General features: G+C 35.2%; 1 protein-coding gene across 1 annotated transcript in view; it reads right to left on the minus strand.

The window, feature by feature from the left end:
* The window catches only part of PDGFC (platelet derived growth factor C), a 199943-nt gene that overhangs the window by 41870 nt on the left and 132037 nt on the right, over positions 1-26036 (minus strand). Inside the window, exon 3 of the mRNA XM_032413063.1 lies at positions 9950-10130. Coding sequence (XP_032268954.1) covers positions 9950-10130 — 181 coding nt within the window. The remainder of the gene's footprint in view (positions 1-9949; positions 10131-26036) is intronic.

Below are 26036 nucleotides of genomic sequence, written 5' to 3' on the forward strand. Positions count from 1 at the left end.
TTTGGTAAGGACATTGCTATATGAACAGAGGGAAAATAAGATGGTGATTTTAGCTCTGTTCTCTCCTAAAATGACTGATTCTGAAAGTATTTCTTTAAATGCATAATTCTTTGAGGCCAAAGAAAATCAGAAAGGAGTCAACAGTGATAAAATTTTGGAAACTGGAAGGTAGGTAGAGGTGCAGTCATTGAACCAGTGGACCAAAATTTAGCAAGGGGAAAATCAGGAAGCAACCTGACTTGCATGAAAGAGCAACCAAAAAGCTCTGGGATCTGGTGGCGTTAGGTACGTATGTATGGAACTGGGAAGGATAGTGGAGCTAAAAACAGGAAGACTGGTTGAAAATCATGAAGCTGTTCAACACTCCAAATCTGTTTCCCCAGAGTGGCAGAAGACGGATTTATTCCCTGCTCAAATTTGTTCCCTTAACAGAATAAAATTGAGGATTTATGGACTGGGGAACCCAAGCAGAGTTGGGAGCAGTGATATTATTCTGAATATGGGGGTATGGAGGGGATTGGGGAAATGTGTTTACACTTAATGCTGAGACTCTCCGTCTTAATCCACTCAGCTCTCATTTCAGAGAACTGGCGACCAGGATTATACCCTTAGAAAAGAGATTAGGGGAATCAGGGGGCTTTCAAGGAATTGACCCGGCCAGATCACAATACAGTGAAGACCATAGTCAGCAAGCCCATCCACAGGCACAGAATGTCCAGTTAGTTTTTAAGTAGCCAACTAGAATTCTGCACTTAGCCAAGTATTCATTTAGGGTTGAGGGTTAAATAAAGAAATTTTCAGTTATTCGAGCCAACAGAATTTTATCTCTGATGCTCCTTTTTCTCGGTAAATTCATGGAGGGTTTACTCTCTTCCAAAACAGGAAGTAAACAAGAGAGAAGACAAAAGATCCTGCAAACAAGGGATCTAATGCAAGAAAACAGCAAAGGGAATATTCAGGGTAATGATGGGGTGGGGGTAGGAGGAGTACCCCGAGGATGACAGCTGGGTGGTAGGTCTGTAATCAGTTTAAATTGAAGTAGACCAGATTGTTTCAGCAGAGATTTCTTCTGGTTGGTGAAATTATTAGAAAACACGAATGTGTCTGACTGTACTTGAGAAGAGATTCACACAATTTGAGGCACAGTTTGGGGTTGAATCAGTGATAAATAAATAGAAAGCTAAACAAACCAAAATATAACACAACTTTAGGGAAAACAAAACAAAACAAGGCAGGAAAGGAAATGCAGTCATAGTATATACTTCATGGCTCAGCTGTGAACCATGATTCCATAGTCACCATAATGTACACAGTGGATTTGGATCTTGATAGAATCAGGATTTACTAGAGGAGGCAGTGATGGGATTTGTCTGCATGTGTGGTAAATGCAGGAGGGTGGAAGAAAGTAAACACCTCACCTTCCAGAGAGTGAAGTCAAATGAAGATCATAGATTATTCTTAAAACCAAAGAATCAAGAAGCGGGAACAAAAGCATGTTAGAGGTGAGGCGCCTGGGTAGCTCAGTCGTTAAGTGTATGCCTTCGGCTCAGGTCATGATCCCAGGGTCCTGGGATCGAATCTTGAATCGGGCTCCCTGCTCGGCGGAAAGCCTGCTTCTCCCTCTCCCACCCCCCTGCTTGTGTTCCTGCTCTCGCTATCTCTCTCTCTGTCTGTAGATAAATAAAAAAATCTTAAAAAAAAAAAAAAAAAAGCATGTTACAGGAAGGTAGAGAGGTCAAGTCTAAAAGAATCCATTAAAAGAACTGGAAGCGCTTGCCTCCAAGGTCCAGGAAAATAGTGTGCACAGAGGAAAGTGGGGGCAACTGCTATTTCTGTTGTTGTTGTTGTTTTTTAAGATTTTATTTATTTATTTGACAGAGAGAGACACAGTGAGAAAGGGAACACAAGCAGGGGGAGTGGGAGAGGGAGAAGCAAGCTTCCCACTGAGCAGGGAGCCTGACGCGGGGCTTGATCCCAGGACTCGGATCATGACCTGAGCTGAAGGCAGACGCTTAACGTCTGAGCCAGCCAGGTGCCCTGCAACCGTTACTTTTGTAACAAGCTTAAGAGAAATATTTGCCTTTTAAAACTACGTGCAACTGTAACTCAGACAAAAATTAAAATGACATGTGAAAAAGTTTATGAGGGGACTGATGGTTGGGACTGGCTTATTTTATTAATAATACTGCCTTACACCACAGAACAAATGAATATCTAGTCTAGAACTGTGTCAGTGCTGGAGCTATGCCATATGTGAATTATCAGAGAAGCTTAGTGTGGAGCTAGAAAAGAAGGCAGAGTGTCATCTGTTCTAGTTGCATGGGTAAGAGATACTGACAGTTGACAGAACTGATAAGCTTCAATTCATAACTTAGAAAAGCCAGGACAATAAATGCAAGTATTAACAAATTGAAATCTATCCATCTAATTCTGTGAGAAAGGCCTACTTTTTTGCAATCCTGAAAAAAACAGAACACGTGGGTATGTTAGCAAGAAAATATTCATGCAGAATTTCCAATCTGTTCCCAAAAAATACTCACGTTTGTTTGAAAATGAAAAGTAATTCCCCAACATCTTGTAGTAAAACTCTCTGCATCTGCTCAGTTTATAGTTTAGAGCAATTTCTCACCCACAAATTCAACGTGAGAACATCTTATATCAGAATCTCCAAGCATGTCTGATGAAAATGCAGATAACTGGGCACCATTCCAGATAAAGAGAATCATAATCTCTGACATCTGATGATACGGTTTTTAATAAACTCTTTGGGGATTTTTAATAATATATTTGATATCAAACCTATACTAAGTCACTTCCAGGGTTTTTGTTTGATTGTTTTTTCATTTAATCTAACAGTTATAATATCCCTCTCCTCTCACCAATTGCCCCTCTTTCTTCAAATCTTTCCAGAACACTTATATTACACTTATTCATGTAGTGTATTTATATAGGTGTATAGGGGTGTGTGTGTGTGTGTGTGCGCACGCACACATTTTTTTCCCCTCAAAACAAGGTAAGTTCTCAGAGACCCAGGGCAATGCCATATACATTTTTTAATTTTCTCACAACAAAATATTTCCTCAAATATTCTTCAACGCCTGTTGAAAGACCTAACAGGAAAATGGATGGGGATACTGAAGACCAAGTATTTATTTTATCATTTTCAATTGCAACAAACTTCTAGAGAATAATTCCATCAGGTTTAGGGCCATATTAACTCTAAGCTTTTAAATCTTTGTGGCTTTAGATATAAAATATAAGTCAATCAAACTTCAAGCTTTCCTAAATTCTTATTTATAACCCCTTATATTTCAACTTAAAGTGGTTCGTCTGCCATTTACCATTCCTGCAGTTGCACCAACTGCCTTTTTCTTTCTCACTACAAATCATACCATCTGTGAAATTCTTTCTTAGATAGCTAGGAATTAACTGGAACAAAAAGAGTCAGTAGAAATGGAAGAGAAGCCATGATCTTCACATGAAAGAGATCACTGTGTCCATGAGGTAGAAGTTGGTAGAAAAATACATTAAACAGCTCTTAGCCAAGTAAAAGCTTAGTCTCTGTAGCAATTGTGTAATTTCTTTGATGTAATAAAATACTGTCATCTCTAGACTCCCTGCATAAATATACAATTACATTGTATATTTTAATAAAAACCTAATCATTCAAAAAGTGTTTCAGACTACAGTACAGACATGAAGTACTTGAAATAACTTCTTTCATTCTCCAAATACTACAAAAAAATCAAAGAACAATTTTTTTTCTCTTAATTCTCTCTTAAGGTAAATAAAAATGTATTTTAAAGGTTTACAACCTAAATTTTTCATTCACTAAAATCGGTTTAATACAGTAATATAGGAATACAGTGCAATTTGTTATGAAGATTTGCAATTTTTAAAAATCTTGACATTCTAGCACTGAATTTGTTTCCTATGGGGTCAGGGTTATGATATTGCTCTAAGGATTTTTATTCCAGGTATGCTGCTTTTTTTTTTTTTTTTCCCTAAGAAAATGAATTCGATACCTTGTTTGAGAGTTACTTGGAATTTTTCTTAACCTGAACATAAAAGCAAATTTGGCCTTCAGTTAAGACTTTTCTTTACATGATATTAACAGTGAAATAACCTACTGGCACATGCCAGAAGGGACGAGAAAGATATCCCCCTCCTCCTTTCTCCCTCCAACCTCAATATTCACTGAGCTGCTTTGTTCTCTGTATCCCGCATAATTAATAACTACTTTGGCAATCAGTCATGCATTCCTTAATGGCACCTCGGGCATCAAGTGTCCTTCTAAGCCTTCCCCGCAGAAACCATACACCCTTCTATGGTGCACCCTAGCCAGGCACGGACTTAACTCTGGACAAGTAATTTACAAAATCACTATTAAGGAAAACCCATAGTTGGGATTATAAAGTGGCTACAATACTTGCATGCCATTCTCTAGCATTATTTAATCTCTCGGTATGATTTTACTAAAGAGAAATTTAAAAAAATGTGAGATCCAAACAACTGTTGCTAATCAGTGAAAAAAAGAAAATAGCAAGAAATAATAGGAAAAATTTAGAAGCAACATGAAAGATGAGTTGTTGTGAGTTAAAAGAGCCTTCAGTTCATTCATCACCCCACACTCCTCTTTTCAGACAATAAAGGCAAGAAGATAAAAATATATGGAGTCAATTAGTACGGTAGCTATAACATCTATTTCTCTTAATCTAAACCGATCCATTTATTAAACGAAAAATGAGAGTAAATGAATTGCTGAAAATATGATGTTACTACTTCTGTTCAAAAGCTTAGATTAAAACTCCTGAAAAAATATAATATTCAACAACACTGTTTAAAAGAAATCAATGGTATTTTAATTATCCTTCAAAATTTTAACCAGATTGGAGAGAAAAAAAATCCTCAAATCTCATAACCATTCTAAAACATATATATTACAAACAATATATATTCAAGAGGAAATAGTTCTATATGTAAAGAATAAAACCACTAAAAAATTCATATTTGGATTTGTATATTTTACTTAAAAATAAGTAATTTTTGAAGTAATTTTTTGAAGTAATTGATAAAAATATGCAATATTTTTATATTAAAGGCTTATTTTTTTTACAAATAAACTTTTAATAAGGTCTTGTGATGATAGAAGAAAAGATGCTTTTCAGCCTTTGTAGGTTTTTTAACATTTTTAAATAATGGTGCTTATGCTACAGTACAGAGTAAAACATACATAATCTATTATAAATTACTCCAAAATTAAACAAGAAATTTTCTTTTCTTTGTAAGAGATCCGAAATGTGTGCTGGGCTCTCAATGTGTGTGGCCTCCAAACAGAAACAAGCTTGCACTGTTTTATTTCAGTTTTGCTTCATTTCTTCCCAAACAATCTCTCACTGCTAATCTACCAGGCCCTTTTTTTTAAGCATGAAGGAAAAAAAAAAAAAAAAATCAAAGACATTATTAACTCCTTATGCACAATCATAAAAGCTGAGTATATATTGTTTGGCATCGATTTGTATGGATTTATTTTTCATTATTTATTAATGGGGCATAATGGGGGAGTATATTATTTCCATAAATAATTCTTGAAAATAACATTGAAATGCTACATTTTAAATTTATATAGTAAGTCCAGTATGCTTTTTTTTAAAGCTATAAACAACAAGCTTTAATTTCAGGTAAACATCTCATGCTGAAGTTTTTTCTAAAGTAAAACAGCCTATAATATCAACTTAAAATAGTAAAATGGAAAGATAAATTTTATTTGTTTTACTCTAAGATATCTGAGCATCAAGAAAATGATACTAAAAATCTTAATATTACAAGGAACAGTATAACTACATACAAAAGAATTTGTAATAAATAAATAAATAAATAAATAAAAAATCTTATAATGTGACATATATTTACTCATATGAGTAATGGTTATGTGTCACATCATTAGAAAGAATTTAAGAGGACTCTTATGCATCTAAAATACTCCTAGGATTTGAGAAGTGTGGAATATATGCTAATGGAAGCAATCATTTTTGCTTAGTTGAATAAATTATATTTGCACACATTTCAAAAATAAAATAAAATAAAATCTTTAAATATTAAATCAACATCACTTTTATTCAAAGTAATAAGTAATCCTTGTTTTACCTATATGCACTCTCATTCATTAGTAGAGGGAAAAGAGTGGATAAATCATCTGATAAAGGTGAACTTGGTTTTTAATGGCAACATGTATGGCAACACCATTTCCGAAAATTATAACTAATGTATTAAAACTACTACTGCTAAGATATATACTGTCTAAGGTTGGTATAGAATCAATCAACCTTAAAGATTGGCTAGAATCAAACATATCCATTAATGCTCCCAAAGAAGGCTGCAGAGCGATCTCCCTTACTTTAAACTATAAAGAATATTAAAATAAACTTTCTCCACAACTGTCCTGGAAAAAAATTGATTAAACTCCAAGTTTCTGTTGGTGTGTGAATAGACGCAAAATATTAAGTTAATTATAAAAGCGCAGGTAAGTATGATTATACACATTAATGGTTATGATGTCCTAAGGATGTACCAATGTCTGTACTCCCGATGTTCCACTCCCCACCAAAATGAGAGGAAGAGAGAGAGGGAGAGACAGAAACCAGTTTTACTATATCATGACCAGGAGACTACCTGGTGTCATTATTGTGATTCGTCAGTGCTCTAGTGTATGAATCAGCAATATTATACAACAGTAACAAGGGTACCAAATAGTGAATGAGAAGTCAGTGTAGCTCTACATGGGTTTAGACAACTCTGAGGGGAACTGGCTACATTTCCATGAGGTACTAGTGAGCAGTTGCCATGTGTCTGGCATTGTGCTAGGCACTCAGTAGAAACCTCAATTCAGGAAGTTAATAGTCCATTAAGGACCTGTGGTTCGCATCACTGTTATCATGACAAAATTAAGAAACCATTGTGGCCAGTGGTCCCTAAGGTCCTATTTTGCCGTGGTGGGTTTGCAGTCAATAAGACCAATGCTTCTGGGAAGCTGGCCGTGCTAATTATGAAGTTCATCCTTGGCAAAAAAAAAAAAAAAAAAAAGCATCAGAGATGATCCAGGGGTTGGAGGGGCACGTGCCCTTGAGCAAATGCCACAAGAACTTTTAAGTCTCTTCTTGAAAAGGCAAACTTTCTTCCCTTAGGCTTTCATTCATTGATACACAGATAAGATTGATGGATTGTTGCCCTGCTAGTAATAATTGTTGTGGGGAGGAGAGGCATGGAGGGAGGGATGTCATTTAGCAATACACAATGATAATTCAAAACATTCTGGAAGGCTTAACAGCAAAATCACTTGTCAAATTTTCACTAACCAAATCTCAGCTTTCTGCAGGAATGAGAGAATAGGGAGTGTGGCTGTGTGGGAGAAGAGATGGAAACATGGACCCAAGCCAAAGGATAGGTGAAGAAAAGGCAGATAAATTGCCAAAATAAATTTAACAGAACTGAAGCTCGTGAGATTATAAAAATCATGTATCAATAATCTCCCCGGAGAACAATCTGGCAAAATTAAGATCACCAAATAACACTTCTTAGGCAATGTAGGACCATGGCATCACATTCTCTTTTTTCTTGCCGTCTAATGGTTGCTGTTTTCCTAAGCAGGAGGCAAATTAATATAAGATCTCCTATGTCGCATCCCTACATATTTCCATTTTCTGCAGCCCAGCACAGGTCAACTTGGGTGCCATGCAAAATGTGTCTCCATAGATGCTGGGGGAAGGTCGATTCGCAGCCCACCAAAGCCCACATTTGCAATCTATCAAAGGATTTCAGCAATTATTGAAAAATACACTGAATTTAATTTTAATGATGCAACTGGTGATACACCTTTCTTCTAAAGTCTTTCAGATGTGGTTTCTGATCTTAATCACAGTAAATCTCTAGAAGCGGGTCAAAGCCAGGTGGCAGAGCCCTTCCGAGCCAAGAGGATGGGAGGTACTTACTGCAGACCCTTATGATGTTTTATCTCATTTCAATGCTCAGGAACCTGCTACACTCTCACCGATAAAAATACAGGTGTCAGTGAATCTTCTGTTAGTTAAGCTGGAGTGAGTGAGTGGTATGATCAACTCAGCATTCAAGTTATTTATTAAGAACCTATAATGTACCCAGAACTGAGTACAACACTATAAATTTCCTGTGTTTTTATCTTTACATATTTTATTTAATCCATACGACTCCTGGGTTATACAACTAACTAACCCATGCAGTCACAAAATTAGGAAAAGACAACCCTCGGTCTCGGCATATATACATATATTTTACCTTTCATGTCTTATTCTGTAGCATGATAGTAGATTGCTAGTTATACATATTTAAATCAATATATAACATGAAAAGAACAGTTTATTTAAAATATAAATATCTTCTCAGTTCCAAGTTTATTTTTCTCACAGATTTGGGATAAATACACTTTATTTATGTATTATTTTAAACTTTTGTTTCTATTTGTTGCATCACACCAAAAATACTGAAAACCCTTTTACTATATTTCTCACATTGCTTGTAGTAATTCTGAAGTACTAATACAAATATGAAGGTGTCACCTATTACACATTTTAAATATGATCAATAATATCACCATTTAAAATTACATAGAAAATGATATCTTCAATGATTTTGACAGAAGACTTAGCAAACCAGCAGGCACACTGGGAACATAACATAGTGTGGGTTACACGTATCAACACCTGTGCTCTTTCTGGGTATAAGAACAATGCACACAGCAAGCTAGCAATTCATGAAGCCAATTAGGAAATATGGAATCAATATTAAACTTTGTATATTATATTCATATTGTAATGTTAAGGCGAAATTTCCTTTTTTGGTTGCTCAGTGTGCCTGCTGGCATAAAATAAAGGGTACAAGCAATCAGGATATAACTAAAATTATAGTAACAATTATAACTAGGAGAAGTAGATTTCTTAAATTCCAGTGAGAATTTCAAAACTTCTTTTTTGAAACGAAAGAGCCAGAAATATTATTTAAGCAGGATAAGTATTAGGATAAGTCGGAAAATGGAGATAACTACTTTTTAAAATATATTTCACTAAAACATTGATTTTAAAAAGAATAGTAAGTTTACCTTTCTCAATAAAAAGAAAAATGTTATGTGCGGATTCATAAACAACACATTTAAAAAATAAATTTTTGGTGGGTACAACAAAGGAATGATGCCACCTTAATTGGGGGGGGGAACAGTAAAACATCAAATTAAGAACATGGACTTCTAGGGCAATTACAGACATGAATCTAGCTAAAATGGTGTTAATGTCAAATAGTGCTGGCTTTCTAGTTCTGCAATGTATTTATTCCTAATATATAAATGAATTTGAATATTAGAACCATTACAATCCCATGTTAAGCTTCAAAATTTACATCTTTAAAGTGAGAGTAACAGTTAGCAAAATGCAAAAGGGTATCATATCAGAAAGGTCTCCAGAAAGGCTAGAAAACTAAAATAGTATTTTATTATTTAATATAATTCAAACTTGAAATTCAGGAAGACATTATACAGTCCAAATTTTGATGGTGATCTAAATGGTAAGAGTAATAAATACACCATTTTTCCTATTTTTTTCCAAGAAAAAAAATGCTATCTACATATGTAACTTCACATAAACACTGAAATATCAGACAGTGAGTTGCAGGAGAATGGGTATGACGCAATCTCCTAAATGTTGTAAAAAAACAAGTTATCTCATTGCACTGAAAAGGTGTTTAACATGGCTAATGATATACAGTGATGAAATTTAAGTTATTTGTGATACCACAGTGATGTTTATGAATAAAAAAAAAATCAAGCTAGGGAAAGGTTTTTGTTTTTTGTTTTTCCCGATCCTTTTTTTAATAATAAACAAATAACTAACCCAATTAAATAAGGGGATCTCTAAGTGGTACTTACTGGCACGACAATGTTGTAGTGGATGCAGAACCCCGGTTCAGAAGGAAAATATTCATCAGATACAAATCTTATCCTGATTTGATTTCCTTTAGAAATCTGCTTTCCTGGCACAGTACCAGAACCACACCAGCGCCCTAATATAGTTCCATCACTGGGTTCCTCAACTTCTACAAAGTCATACCTGCAAGACACAAAGACAAAAAAAGACATAAAGTCATATGATCTGCTATTTTAGCAATTCAAATTCCATGATCATGGATACAGTGAATCTATCTAGGGACCATCGCCAGGAGTCCATTCCAAATTTAACTGGGTAAATATAGTAAAATATTCCAAAGAAGAGATACAACTGAAAATGCATTCTCCATTAAAGGGAAATGAGTCTTCTATTCTAAGCCTTCCATAAAACTGTTAATGAACTTCAAATTCGCTGAACAGCCATCTCAACACTTAAATATTTTGTATGCAGCAACCATATCTGACATTCAATTTGTGAATTATTCAATTTAATTTCCATTTGGACATGACAGTTTTACTCTAACCTTAATCACTATTATCATTGCCCATTACTGTCTGACAGTAACGCTTTCGCCCTAGTCAGACTCCCTGGCTCTCTTTCTTCATCTGATGCAAGCTTTTCTAGAGCCACATCATTACATGCACATCCTTCAAATCTCACTTTGTACTAGTCTGCCTCTGTGAGACCTTTCTGGCTGTTCTTAGCTCACCATCATCTTTCTCTTTTTGATAAACACATATTTTCAATATTCACTCTATATGCAAGTGATCCATTTTCTTTTCTTTTCTTTGAGAGAGAGGGAGAGAGAGTGAGCATGAGAGAGGGAGAGAAAGTACATGCCAGCTGGAGGAGAGGCAGAGGGAGAGGGAGAAGCAGACTCCCCACTGAGCAGGGAGCGGGATGTGGGACTTGATCCGAGGACCATGAGATCATGACCTGAGCCGAAGGCAGACACTTAACCAACTGAGCCATTCAGGAGCCCCAACAAGTGATCCATTTTCTTAGTCTCTTAAATCCTTGAAGAAAGGAACTGATTTTTATATACTTTGGTTTTGGGAAGCTTAGATCAGTGGTACTCATTAAGAGCAGTATTGTCTCTTAAGAAAATGTTTCAGAAATGACCTGTAGGGACATTTTCGGCTCTATTGAGGCCAGGGGTGAGGAGGGCACTATGACATGTAGTAGGCAAGGTCCAGTGATGTTCAACAATGGAAAGTCCTGGAAGTTAGTATTTGTCCCATGTTCTCCGAGCCTTTCAAACAGTTCACTGGACATTCATACGGGCGACATTTCTGATATAGCACATCGAGTCTGGAAACTAACAATTATCTCACATATAAACATAAATATGTTTTGCGGTTTTAGTTAAAACCAAATTTTCCAGAAATTCAGCTATTAAATAAGTTGAAGAAAGTTTCCATGTTTTGGAACTTTACCAAGAATTACCATTTTGGAAAAACATATCACAAACAGGAACACTGCTTATACTATCTGCATCACGATTAAAACAATTAAAAGTATACATATTCATCTGTATCTATAACGGTCAGATTCACAATGAGTCTACTTAAAAGATGCAAGCATCTGACCACTTTTATTTTCCTAATGTAACTGTGCATGTGTCCTTATGTATTTAAATCCATTATTTTCATAGAACTTACTTTGCTATTTCTGGTTTCTGTAGCACACATGCCATTGTATTTATATTTTAAACAACTGTGCACATAAATAGATGGTCACTTCCATAAACTCATTTCAGAATACTGGGGTGCCTGGGTGGCTCAGTTGGTTGGACGACTGCCTTCGGCTCGGGTCATGATCCTGGAGTCCCAGGATCGAGTCCCGCATCAGGCTCCCTGCTCAGCGGGGAGTCTGCTTCTCCCTCTGACCCTCCCTCCTCTCATGCTCTATCTCATTCTCTCTCTCAAACTCATTTCAGAATACTAAAGAAGATACTGCAAAATTTTTCTTAAAAGGTATGTCTGACGTGGTTGGAAATCACTGGTAGATTTTTTCAAAAATCTAAATTCAGTAGATGCTAGACAACTAAAAATAATACATTTTGTGCAGTATTGAATTTACAGAAAAAAATTGATGAAAATGATATACAAAGTATGTAACAGGCCAATTCTACCTATTCATCTTCATCTTGAAGAAGTATCCAGAACTCTCTTATGACATGTAACTTAACCTGTTTCAGCTTCATTTTCTTGATCTTACATTGACGACAACACTACTTAGCTCATGGGGATGTTTTAAGACAGGATACCTGTGTAGTACCTAAAACATGGCACATGGCTGCCATTCAAGAAAGCTGTCCTTCATCTCCATCTTGCATCCCTTGCTCCCACCTCCACATGAACTTTTAATATAACCTTTGGAGTTTGAAAACAATAAGTAAGAAAACTCAAATACAAAGAAGAGAATATCTGCTATACCATGTGACGAGTCTGGGGTCATTAATGACAAATGTGTTAAGTCCTCCAGTATCGCCATTTTAGGAGTTCGGTGTATGTGTGTGGTGGGACCGAAAAGGGGTGCGCTCAGGGGTCAGAGGAGTTGGGCAGAACAGACCCAAGTAGTTATTTCAGATATACTTGATACAAAAGTGGATAACTACCATTTTATATGAAAGGATAATTTTTACATCAAGATTGTTTGCATGTGAAACAAAGCTTTTATTCAGAGTGTCCGTCTGTTCCTAAACCTATATAATGTAGGTTACCACCACTGCGAGTTTGAAGAGAGCCAGATTTCAGACCTGCTCAATCATTCTGTAAACATTTATGAAGCGCTGACTTGGTGCAATGTGTTTTGCTAGGTTCTTAGGATACAAAGATGAAACGATAGCTTCTTTGGGCTCAGGGCCCATAAAACACTTCGGTGAGTGCTCTAATGAGAGTATGTAGGAAATACTGTGGAATACTGGCAGAGTAGGAGTAATTTTATACAGTGAGATTAGGGTCAGATTACAAAGGAACATTTGGGCTGTCAGTGAGTACTCACTGACCAGGGGTAAAGAGAGGGGAAATGAAAACGCATTGTGGTGAGAAGTACAATATGTAAGATGCAACAGCAGAAAGAGGGGGCCAGGCATGGTGCATTGTGAATAGAGGGTGGGAAACAAAGAAGTAGATGAAGATCAAGCTGGAAAAACAGATGTAGGTAGAAAGGCCTTGGTACTTCAGAGTCAGATGTTAGAATATTTTGTAGGCCAATGTTGCAAACAGGTTGGTGCAGTTTTAATAGGCTCCATGTTTCTTTTCAAAATTTAAGTCAACATTCTAAAAAGTGGAATTTCACAGAAAAGTCTGGATTTCTGGCTTTTTTTTTTTTAATTAAATTTGAAGATCTGGTAATACTAAATATCATTAGCCCTGGTATGACTCCTCAGATCTCCAGAATTGAGGTCAGCTCCAGGAAGGGTGGTATCTTCAATCTCCTGCCTTATCCCTGACACCTACGTGCCAGGAACACAGTAAGCGCTGTATCAGTATTTGGTGACTGAAGGAATGAACACTGGACCTTCATTCCTTCATAACAACTGAGGCAGGGACCAAGTGGAAAGAGCTTGAGATGGGACATGTTCTAAGTTTTTAAAGATCCCCATCGACTTTCTATGCTGTTGCTGTTGTTTCTGTTTTAATACTCAGATCATCATCTATTTACAGTACCTGCCCACAGAGGTCTCTGAGTTTGCCACCCTTAGAGCAGATGAGGCACGGCCATGGAGGTGTCAGTGAGGGAGTAACGCTGGTAGGAAACAGAATCATCGATATCTGAGGGATGCCGGGAAACAAGAACCTTACAAGTGTGGGAAGAAAGAAAAGAGCCGGGAACTAAAACATCCTGAAAAGGAGCAGTTGGGGGAACGTGAGGAAAGCCACTGTGAGTGATGCGACAGAACAGAGCAAAGAGGGAAGGAAACCTCACCAGAAGGAGAAGTGGGGGACAGCGCCCACAGTGCCAAATACCAGAGAAAGCTCAAAGACAATGAAACCCAAAAGGCATCGCTCCGGTTTGGCAATTATGAAGTCATTTCAACAAACTGGTTGGACAGAACACAAAGCGTCAAAAATTTACCTCAGTCCATTTTCAAAATAACTATTCTCTTTCTAATAGAAGCATCTTAAGAGAAAAGAAGATCATATGCAAGAGAACTACAAAAATTCACATTAAGTGTTTTTACTATTATAGACTTTTCTTTTTATTTGTTAACAAATAAACAGTGTTATGTATTTACCTGATTCGGAAGCTCTTTGGAAGTATTTAAAAGGAGTTTTTAACCACCCCAAAATATCTGGATTATAAACGTTAAGAATTTCTTAAGGAACAAATAAGTCCTAACCTTGGCTTTATTTACATCCTGATACAAAAATCACTGTCCTGCAAATAAGAGTTAGAAGCACATTAGCACTTTTTTCATGAAGATTTTCTACTGAACTTGATGTCATTAAAAAAAAAATCCACTAATCTTTATAACAATTTCTGGATTTGCAGTTAGACAGCTGGCAATTAATTCTTACATCCTCATACAAGCCTGACGCACACACTTACCACAGTGCTTTGCAAATCTACATAGTTTCGCATTCCATGAAGGTAAAATGAAATGGACATCTAAAAAAGTACTGTTTTTCGCCATATAAACAGCAGAATCTAACATATGCTACTAATTCTTCCACAGTAAACTTTTAAGATTTTTTTTCAGAAGTGGTGTCCTATAACAATATAATTCTAAATTTCACTCTATTATTCCACCATCAATTTTAATGGTCATACTCAACAACTGTTTAGATGTCTGTGGAACTGAAAAGTATCAATAACACCATTATGTACCGAGGCTTAGTTCTTCTTCCTCAAAACAGTAAATCCCCTTGCTAAAGGATATGTTTATAAAAATAGCATTTTTTTAAACTTAAATTATATTCAAGATCATGTAAAATAGACCCGGTGAAGATCTACCTGTAAAGTATTCCCATGCCTCATCATTGCTATCTAATCTTCAAAATAGAAAAACCAAAAACAAAAATCACTGACACTTAATTCCATGTTTCCTTTAAATTGTTTGAGAATATATAGAATGTGGCTGGAAAAAGACAAATGCATTAAATCCAGTTGCCTTCTCTAATAATTTGAAGTTTTTCTTTTTTCTGATAAAATGTTTGCAGAAGGAATTCGTTGTGGAAGTTGGTTGGTTTATACACCATAGCACTGCTCAGAACATCAAAAAGAGAGAGAAAACAATGACGAAAGATGTCTGCAGGCCTCAGTCAAATGAAAGGGAGATGATAAAACCAAGCAACATTTGACACATAAAAGTGAAATCACAAAACATAATCTTCCTTACACGCAGAAATCTAGGCATGCCCAGGTGACTGTTCTGGAGACATGGTAATCCTTATAATACACTCTCAGGTATTAATTTCCAACATGCACAAGTGCTCACATCAGTATTTAAAGGATTTACTAAACCTATTTTATGAGCCAATCAAACATCACTTTCTCACGGCAACATGATACAGAGCACACAGCGCTAAGTGGTTTATAACGATCACTCCCTTTCTCTAACATACCCCTGGGGACCCATGGAGGATTTATGTTCTTTTATGTTTAACAAACACGTCTGGTATTGTAGACAAAATTTTCATTCTCATGTGGGAATTTAAAAACTGCGAGGGCACGAGGGCTGCTTTCTTACTCCCCAGAATTGTAAGGAGTACACCAAAGAAATAAATTCACTGGTAAACATGATTGTCAGAAACCCAGCTTCCTTCAACAAAAATAAACCAACCCTGCAAAATAGGTTGTTTCTAGTTAAAACTAACGAAAACCCTGTCAATTAAATCTACCTCATGAATTACCCAACCTGACGGTGGTGTGAAACCCTGCCAACAAATAAATGTGGCTCTTATGAGACCTAGCTCTGCAAGGGTCACCTGGAGCCTAAGTCTGTTGGGAAAGGTAATAAAATTAGTAAGATGCCAATTATTCTAGAGTGCTTATTGAATCATACTTCAGTTTAGCACAATACCACTCATATACAGAATAGAAGTTTTAGATTCCTATTTTGGACACCAAAATGTTTATATACACTTTAACATATTGAAAATAATAATTTAAAAGTAATAAAAATAATAATTCAATTTACCAATTGCTTTTTATACCTTAACTCATTTAAGCCTTAAAAAAAATCACAAAAAGTTGATATTGTTACTGTGCCCATTTTATAGATTATAAAATACAGAAAAGCTAAGTTCCTGGCCAAGGTCACATAGCAGCTAAATATAGAGCCAAGTCTTCCACATTGGCAGTTGAACGCTAGAACACAGGCTAACTCCAGAACCCTTAAGTTCGAAGCTGCCCTGTGTAAAATATTTTAAATATGCATACATAATTATGTTTGCCTTATTTTGAGGCCTAACTGCAGAGAATCTGTGTCTTTGTTCAAATTGGCTAAATGGTTTTATTCAATGGCTAGAGAAACATTAAGGGCCATTCAACTAAAACTGATCAGTCAACTTGGTAATTTGGGAATATCCATTTTACAGATATTTGTTTAAGTTAATTTGGTAATACAGTAGTCCCCCTTATCTGCAAGGGATATGTTCCAAGATCACCAGTGGATGCCTGAAACCTCAAACAGTACCAGACCCCATATATACTGTTTTTCCCTACACATATGTACCTATGACAAAGTTTAATTATAAATTAGGCACAGTAAGAGATTCACAACTGTAAATAATAATAAAACAGAACAACTGTAATAATATACTGTAATAAAAGCTATGTGAATGCGGGCCTTCTGTCTCTCTCTCTCAAAATACCTCACTGTACTGTACTCACCAGTCTTGTGATGACGTACGATGATAAAATGCCTACGTGATGAAATGAAGTGAGGGGAGTGACACAGGCGTTGTGAAGTAGTGGTATGACTTGTACTATTGACTACTTGTACTACTGACCTTCTGATGACACAGCAGGAGGAGGACCATCTGCTTCCGGACCTCCAATTACCACAGGTAACTGAAACAGCGGATAAGGGGGGTACTAGTGTATTTATTTTTAGCTGCTCTAAATTCTTTATTGATAGTTTTAAACCTACACAGAAAATGTGTAAGTCAAACCACCAACCATGCTTCAGAGGGCCGACAACACACTAATGGAATAATTTTCATGAAAATATGATAGTTCTACTTATGAGAAGTGGTTATTTGTACATGGTGGAATTGTATATGGTAGGAAATTAAATGATTAAATTTATATTATTAATAAATAAAAACACTCAATATAGAACTCATGAATTCAATCTATAAAGGTAGAAAAATTAAGCGAAACAAAGTATAAGGTGAAAACTAATGAAGATAGAAACTATAAGAGATATATTCAAAACCAAAATTAGAATTTAGAATTAAAACCAAAAGCTCGTTCTCAAAAAGGAGAGACACTGACACAGGAAGTGAGGAGAAGGGGAAGGGGAGAGAGAGAGAAAGAGACAGAGAGAATACAATCAAGAATTTACATAATTAGGAGTGAGAAAGAAGATACATTCACAGATAAAAATGTATTTAAAATTTGTAAATATGTTTTATGTAACTTTACGCCAATGAAACCTGAAAAGCTAAATGAAATGGATGACTTACCAGGAAAATGTAAATTATCCAAATTGACTAAAGTAGAAAAAGTGAACTAATAGCTCTAGAAGAAACTGAAAAGATTATCAAACACTTGTCAATAAAAGATGAAAAGGCATGGGGTTTATAGGAGAGTTCTATTTGACTTTAAGAAAACATACAATTCCAATGTTATATGAGCACTTGTTAAAAAATGAAAATGGCAGATATCTACCTAAATTAATAAAAAAATAAACTAGCCTAAATTTTGTGGATATAATTTACAATGCTATATTATATACTTCAAAGTTGCTAAGGGATTAGATCTTAAAGTTCTCAACACAAAAGAAATGGAATTATGTGTCATGAGGAAGATGTTAGCTAACTCTGTGGTGGTAATTACACTGCAATATATAGGTGTATCAAATCAATACATTGTATACCTTAAACTTACACAGTATTATATGCCAATTATATCTCAATAAAGCTGGAAAATCAAATAAAAATTAAAATCTCTAATAAATGAAAAACTCATATCAAAGTTCTTTTAAATGGCAAAATCAAATATTAAAAATCTTGACCAATTTTACTTAAAAATCGAGGGAAATGCAAAAATACCAAATAAAAGTTCATCATATATCATCCAACAGTGGATTGAAAGATGGAATACTTCATGACAGAATATGGATTTAGTTCATGAACATGAAGGTGAATGTAAAATTGACCTTTTAGAATATTAAAAAGAGAAAAACTGCAGGATCATATTAATAAATGCTGAAACAGCATGATAAAATCAACTACTTAGGTTAAAAAAATGAGTAAAATGTAAATAGCAAGAAACTTTCAAATCATGGTAAAAGTTATTTAACAGAAACTAACTGAAAGTTTTACATTAAATAAAATTAAAATCATTCTCATTAAAGCTAGAATAAAGACAGGGTTGGCCATTCTCACCACTATTTTCAAGATTTTTTTTTCTTTTTTTTGAGGGGAGGTTGTAGCTATTTAGCTAAGAAAGAAAAGAAAAGAAACGTTGTAAAGAAAGAGAAGAGAAAAATGATCCTTAGTTGATTACTAGACTCCCTTGAGAACAGACTACAGTAGAGTAAAGCACTGATACTGGAAAAGCTTGGAAATAATCAGGTACGGGATGGAGTGGCTTAGAGTATGGTAGGAGAGGGAGAGGTAAAGAATGGTTACGTGCTGTATATACTTTGAAGGTAAATTAGATATGATTTGGTGTAGGGTATGAGAAAAACAGGTGTCCAAGATGATTCCAAAGTTTCTGGCTTTTAAAAACCATTCACAACAAGAAGAGACTTTAGTAAAGTGACTAAATATAGGATCAATATGCAAATATCAATAATTTTTCTTTATAACAGCAAATACCAGAAACTGCATAGGGGAAAATGTCTTTCACAGAATTATAACAATGCATAGTAATAAATTTAATAATAACTTATAAACACCAATTGAGGAAATGTACATAATATATGAAATAACAAGAAGGCGGGACTTTACTATAATGTTTAAGAAACAAGACTTCTACAATATTTGTATAAAACAAAATCACCACAATAAAGCAAACTTTATATGGTACATGCTATGTACCAGATACTTAATAAATATTAACTCATTCAATCTTCCAACACAACCCTATCCATAGCTACTATTATTATACCCATTATTATCAATGGGGAAACTCAGGTACAGAGAGGTAATACAACAGAGCAAAAGCCATTACAGCTAAGAGTTATGGAATTGGAACAGGACCTTTGCTCTAGACTTCAGAGCCTATATTTTTAATCATTATACCCTACTGTCCCTACCCAGTTAAACAACACAACAGAAACTTAGCATCAGCTCAATGTCAGTATTCAGAATCCACTGTTAAGAACTCTGATTTAAACTCTACAGATCCTCTTCCTTAAAATGCAGAAACTATTCATTAACTCTCAAGACTGTTGTGAGAATCAAATGAGAGAATGTATATAAAGTGTTTACAAAAGTGCCTAACAAGTCAGCTGCTCAATAAGTGGTCAGTGTGTGTGTGTGAGTGTGTGTGTTTGTGTGTTCAATAATTACTATCATTGCAGCCATGTAGGCAAACAATGGAAGACTCTACCCTGTGGAAGAACAGAACCCACAGCTCCTCATACAGGGCTAAGTTGCATGGATCCCTACTGTGACTCATGTTACTCAAGTAACATTCCTGACTTAATCTGCCAAAATGATAGAAGCATTAGATATTTGCTATCATTATTAACAGTTGCTTTTTTCATTGTAGTAGAAGAGACAGATTCATCAATAGATTGTGAAAATACTGAACACTTAATTTTTGTGTTAGCATTTTATACTCTACCAAAAAAGCATAATAATAGTATCAATGTTATGACTGTTGGGGGGATTAAGTGACATAATATATCAAACCCTCACCTATTTGCTCAGAATTTTTTTCAAGACTGATCAGCCATTGAAATATATGGTTACTTACCCTCAGTCGATTATTACCTGCAGGTAGTTATGCATTTTTGCAGAAACATCACCTCATATCCTTGTACTACTACTGAAATAATGCCAAGATTTAGGTCGCTAATCCATGTTAATTCAGAGACTGCTCCCAAGGCAAAGTATAATATTCATGTTCTTCTCTACCCTAAAGACTACATCTAGTACTCTTTATTACTATCTTATAATTAGTTTAAAAAAAAAGAAATCTCATTAACACGTAGGCCTGCTCTAATGTGTGTGTGATGCTCTAATGTGTGATGCTCTAATGTGTGTGTGGCTGTTTATTAAACACACACTGAGTAAGTCACTACTAAATTAGTAATAATTCAATAACAGTTCATACGAATGATCAACAATATACCTTTATTCCATGTGTCAACAACTGAACCACTGTAGTATTGAAAGAAATTTGAGAAACTAAATTTAAGAAACGAAATTAATATTGTATTTAGACTAAAGCAAAATTTTTCTATGATGGATTATCATCTTGTCATTTTCGCTTCTACTTTCAATAAATAGGGTAAGAATAAAAGGGAGAGATAGGTAGAAATAGGGGAAAAAAAAAAAAAGTAGGACCTCCTCCAAAGCATCCCAACTGAGCTTAAGATATTTAGGAATACTGAAATGGGAATGTACATTTAAAGAATCACTTTAAGGGCATCAAAATTTAAGAAGGAAGGAAGGGCTATGAATATAATCTCTCATCTACCTAACACCTAGACAGTTCCAGGCATTTTTTCCACAAGTAACCACTACCAAAAGGCACCTACAGGCTGCTCCTTCTGCATGTTCTTTGAATAGATGAATTTCATTGCCTAAATGTATTTATAAAAGGTCACGACATCATTAATCAAGACATCTTTAAAGGATTTTGCGATAGGCTTGGTTCTTTCAGTTTTTATCTAAACTGTATCATTGCTACACTTGCAAATACTGAGGGACTCTAGATATGGATTTATCTAAGGCTAAGAGAAATATTTAAGTAGTGTGATAAAATTTGGACAGCATTCATGTTATGCTTATCAAAGCATTATCATGACTTCAAGCCTGATTTTAAAAGACAATATTTAAATGGCTGATCAGCAGCATAAGGCATTTAGGCTCATATGTTTAGACACGTAAATTTTTGGTGATGATGTCTATGAAAATGATAAAATGAGTTTGTTTTAGAATATATCATAGTGAGATGAAAATAATCTGTAATTTTAGAGTATCAGAGAATTTCAGGTACAGTGCCTGAATATGAGCGTTTAAAAAAAAAAAAACAAAACCTTCCAGGTATTTATTTTGAGCATTTATACTTATTGAATATTTGTTTATTTATTTTTTAAAGATTTTATTTATTTTTATTTATTTGACAGAGAGAGAGACAGACAGAGTGAGAACAAGAGGGAGAAGCAGGCTCCGCACTAAGCAGGGAGCCCGATGCGGGGCTCGATCCCAGGACCCTGGGATCATGACCCGAGATGAAGACAGATGCCCAACCGACTGAGCCACCCAGACGCCCCTTGAATATTTATTTTTAATGAGATGATTTATCATCAAAGCATGTGAAAAAATGTTCTCAGAATTTAAAAGAAATTTTAGGCATTCCAGCAAAATTCATTATTCAACATTTGACATCTAAGAATAGATCCACAGACTTGTACTTTTTTTTTTTTTTTTTGACAGAAGGAGACAGTGAGAGAGGGAACACAAGCAGGGGGAGTGGGAGAGGGAGAAGCAGGCTTCCCCGCTGAGCAGGTAGCCTGATGCGAGCCTGATCCCAGGACCCCGGGATCATGACCTGAGCCGAAGGCAGTTACTTAATGACTGAGCCACCCAGGCGCCCCATAGACTTGTACATTAATAAATGCAAACAGAAGAGCAGAGCATTTCAATCCAGATTGATGTACTGATGATTTTAAGGAAATAGGTGTTCAATATAATGGCTCTAGGCTTCAGGTTCCTCTTCAGCAAAATAAAGGAATAAACCAGGTAGTACAGGAGGTCATTTTAAAAAAAAATCTTGGCTTTTTTTTTCCCCCCTGTTTAAGAACCTAATCACATTTCCTTTCGTGTGCGTAGTATCTCAAAAAATATGCAATTATACATAGAACATGTTAATAGAACGTTACCCACTACATTTTCTGGAAAATTTTATTTTCTTCCAAGGTCTATACAGAACCATTATCACCAAATATCATAACTGTCTACAGGCAATATCCATGGAAACCAACTTATAAATACCAACGTATTATGAAACGAGAAAAAAACATTTACTAATAGAAGTGTTGCAAGGTATGCACTACCCAGGGGAATCCTGTATTGGGCAAGGGTCTGCCCTCTGACGACCATGGGAAGCTCTAATCCCATCAAGGAAAGTGACTGCCTCCAATGGAGGAAATGTTATAATACCTTTTCCTAATTATGTCACTTTTATAAAACTCTTCCAAAGTGCCCACTGGTAAATAAGGGAGAATTGCTGTCCCACAGGGCAAATCCTTTTTCTTATTTACTGCACAGCACAAATCACACCTCAAAAGGTCAGCCTTTAGAACATAAAAGTACGTTTCAGAATTCATTTGACTGAGGCTCCATCTGACTCTTCTGATAAGAAATATATCCCTTATCCCTTATCAGATAGAATACCAGTTGGAGTGGTGCCAAGAAGGAACAACAGAATGGAGTCTGGCATAAAGAAAATGCTTAATAAATGGAATACATTTTCATTATCTAACATCAATTCTATTAAAATTTCTAAACTTCCTAGTTTTTTATGCACCTGAGCTAATTTAAGTTACAACAATGTTTCAAACAACTAACAGAATGTTTACTGCTATTTTGTTTGCTTTTTCAATCTATTCCCCATCATATAGACTATATGTACATATGTGTGTGTATATATTTACACGTATGGAGGTTATGCACACACACATACATATGCACACAGACGTGTGTGTGTCTAAGGTATAAATACAGTAAGGTTAGAAAAGGTAAAACTCTACTTATATCACTTTCATTTTTATACTATCCACAAGTAAGTATATATTTATTTTAACAATGTTTATTATCAATAAATGCAATTAATCTCTTGAAATACTTTTAAAACATGAAAATATATGTAGGCTCCAGAGACAGAATTAGGTATAGTTGGTATAAATATTTTTTTGGTAGAAAATTCACTTAGCAGTTTTGAAACAATCAATCTTCACTAGAGAACAAGATTCTGTGGAGGCTAAAATAAACTATTTAATGAAAATTTAGTGACGTGTAGATATTAATTACATTTTCTGAGACTTCAAATCTTGACAAAAGAAAAATAATTTAACCTCTTTCATGGGGAATTTAGAATTTCAGAATTAGAGAAACAAGTCATGCTATTCACACTACACATTAAAAGTATGAAAACTTTTTGACTTTCATGTTTTTCTAGGGTCATCACTTTCATTTCCAATGACAAAAGATGGATATTTGGAATTATATTTTCCACAGAACCTGATTATAGATTGAGGCAAAAAACAAAACAAAACAAAAAACTGAAAAGAAAAAAAAAAACAACACTGTCCTTACTAAAGAAACAAAACAAAACAGGATCTTCATATGAAAGGAAACATTTCAGATTGTTAGGTGATTTGATCACTGTAATAAGTCCTACTAAGGCGATTACTTCATATTTTGTGGCATGAAAAGGGAAATAAGAAATACTAGGCTTAGTGCCTACTTGGCTAAATCCACCTTCCTGGGCAATATCCCTAGGCAGGATTTTTTTGGACTTAGATTTGTTTTATTTTCCTCTTCTCGCTTTTAAAATTTTTCCTTGTGTTCTGTATTTAATTCTTTCCTTATCCTGTCAAAATTACCCCTTCAAGGTGCTTGAATATCCAGGATTCCTATGGTAGCTTTTAATAGGTTCCCTTGCTACCAGAAAATTCAGCAGTTTTTAACAGTTTCAAACGTATCACTCACTTCATTTCCTCTTTTGCTCCAGATATTTTCTCTTAGAGTTCTCACTCTTGACAGAAGAGGTAGGATAGCTGCTTTTTTTAATTTTTCTTTTCTCTTTTGGTATTATCTCATCACTTCTATTCATATATTCAGACATTTTTATCTACCTATTTATTCCACTGAGCTTCAATTTCCCTCCCTGAAAATGCCAAGAATCAATCATGCATTTCACTTCTTAATTTTATTAATTTTATAGACAAATAAACAAGTAGTAAAAATAAAGTTCAAATCATCTGGCAGAGTGAGAAATTTCCCATTAATATCACTTCAGTAATTTAACAGAACCAAAGAGAAATTAAACCTTATTCATTCAGAAATGTACCTGAAAAGCTGTGTTAATTATCACACATACAAGGCAAAACTGAGGTCCAACAAGTAGCCACTTAGAGCAATTTCTGTACTCCGGCTTCACATTACAAAGCTGCTTATATTTTCACTTAAATGTGAAAATACACATTTAAATGCCTTTAAAAATATTGTACAGCATAGAACAATTCTAAAGATAAACTTAGAATATAAGCCCTTTGAAGGCGGGGATTGCATTTTTCTTTCCTTTTCCTTTTCTTTCCTTTCCTTTTCCTCTTTCTTTCTTTCTTTCTTTCTTTCTTTTCATTCATCATGTCCCCAGAGTCTACCAACATAGTGTCATGTCATGACACTATGACATGAACCCTGACCCACTAAATTTGGTTGACACGAGAACTGAAGTACTTCAAACTACAAAGGAAAATAAAAGAGAAAGCAATAAATGCCTCTTCTCCCAGCCCTCACCCCAAACTTCAGGGATCTGATGAAACACAGACAACTTTCCAGTCTACTTGTAGGCCTTTGGGCAACTGAGTAATTGTGGGCTACTCAGGGCTTTAGTCATTTGTGAACCTCAACCTGGGCGAGACAGCTATTTCACCAGATGGTAAATGTGATCACATTTCTTAGTACAGCAACTCCAGCAATAATATTCCTGTCATAGGTCAAGAACGTACTTTATATCACCAAGTTATGACTAATGGGTTCCAAGCACATACGGCGGGACATTTCATTGGATATACTTAGAAATTGCCTAATGGCAATTTTTCAAATACTGAGCATGGGATCCTTTGTTTTAAAATGCTCAATATTTCGAAAGCTGATTGATTACGCCTCTTACTACCAATAACATTATCTCCACCACTTCAATTGGCAAATTTTCACTAATCCTTCAGATTTCAGCTAAGGATGACCTCCTCAGAGAAGCTTTCTGTGAGTCCTGCAATGTTTTCATGGCATGGTCCACACCACCACACCCATTACTATTCTGAATTATATTTTTTACATGCTTGCCCCCTTGTTTGTCAATGCTTTCTGAAAGCCAGGGGCCCATCTAATAAGCTCTCTATTCCCAATATTTAAAACAGTATTTGGTCCATGCATAGGAGGCACTAAATGACCTTGAGGGATGAATGGATGGATGGATGGAGTTTGTAGATACATAATTTCCTAACATACATATTTATATACAAATATATGCAGACAGAGTAGGCTACCAAATAGTCATGGTTACACATGTGGTATTGAAATATTCCTATATAACTAATATTTTATACTCTTGAACATTTTTTTCCTTTTTTTCTCAAATTCTGGCTATTCACAAATCAGCATGACTAGTTTTCTCAAAAATAATTGCAAGTGGGTTTTTAAAAAATGAGGACACTAGACTTTATTCAGGGTAATAAATTAGACACTATTTTTTAGAAATTCATTATAATGTTAATTATCCTTCATCTTCTCACATGCCAACCATTACATGGTGAACGCTCTGATTTGCTGTGTACCCTGGCATACTCGCTTAATACAGGTTATGCAATGTGCTGTGTTTTAACTCTATGGTTTATGTATCTTACTGTTCCTTTTTTTTGTAAGATTTATTTATTTGAGAGAGAGAGAGAGTGTGTGTGCGCGCAGGTGCATGGGGGTAGGGGAA

The sequence above is a fragment of the Phoca vitulina genome, unplaced genomic scaffold (assembly GCF_004348235.1).
Source record: "Phoca vitulina isolate PV1807 unplaced genomic scaffold, GSC_HSeal_1.0 scaffold14, whole genome shotgun sequence".
Lineage (NCBI taxonomy): Eukaryota > Metazoa > Chordata > Mammalia > Carnivora > Phocidae > Phoca > Phoca vitulina.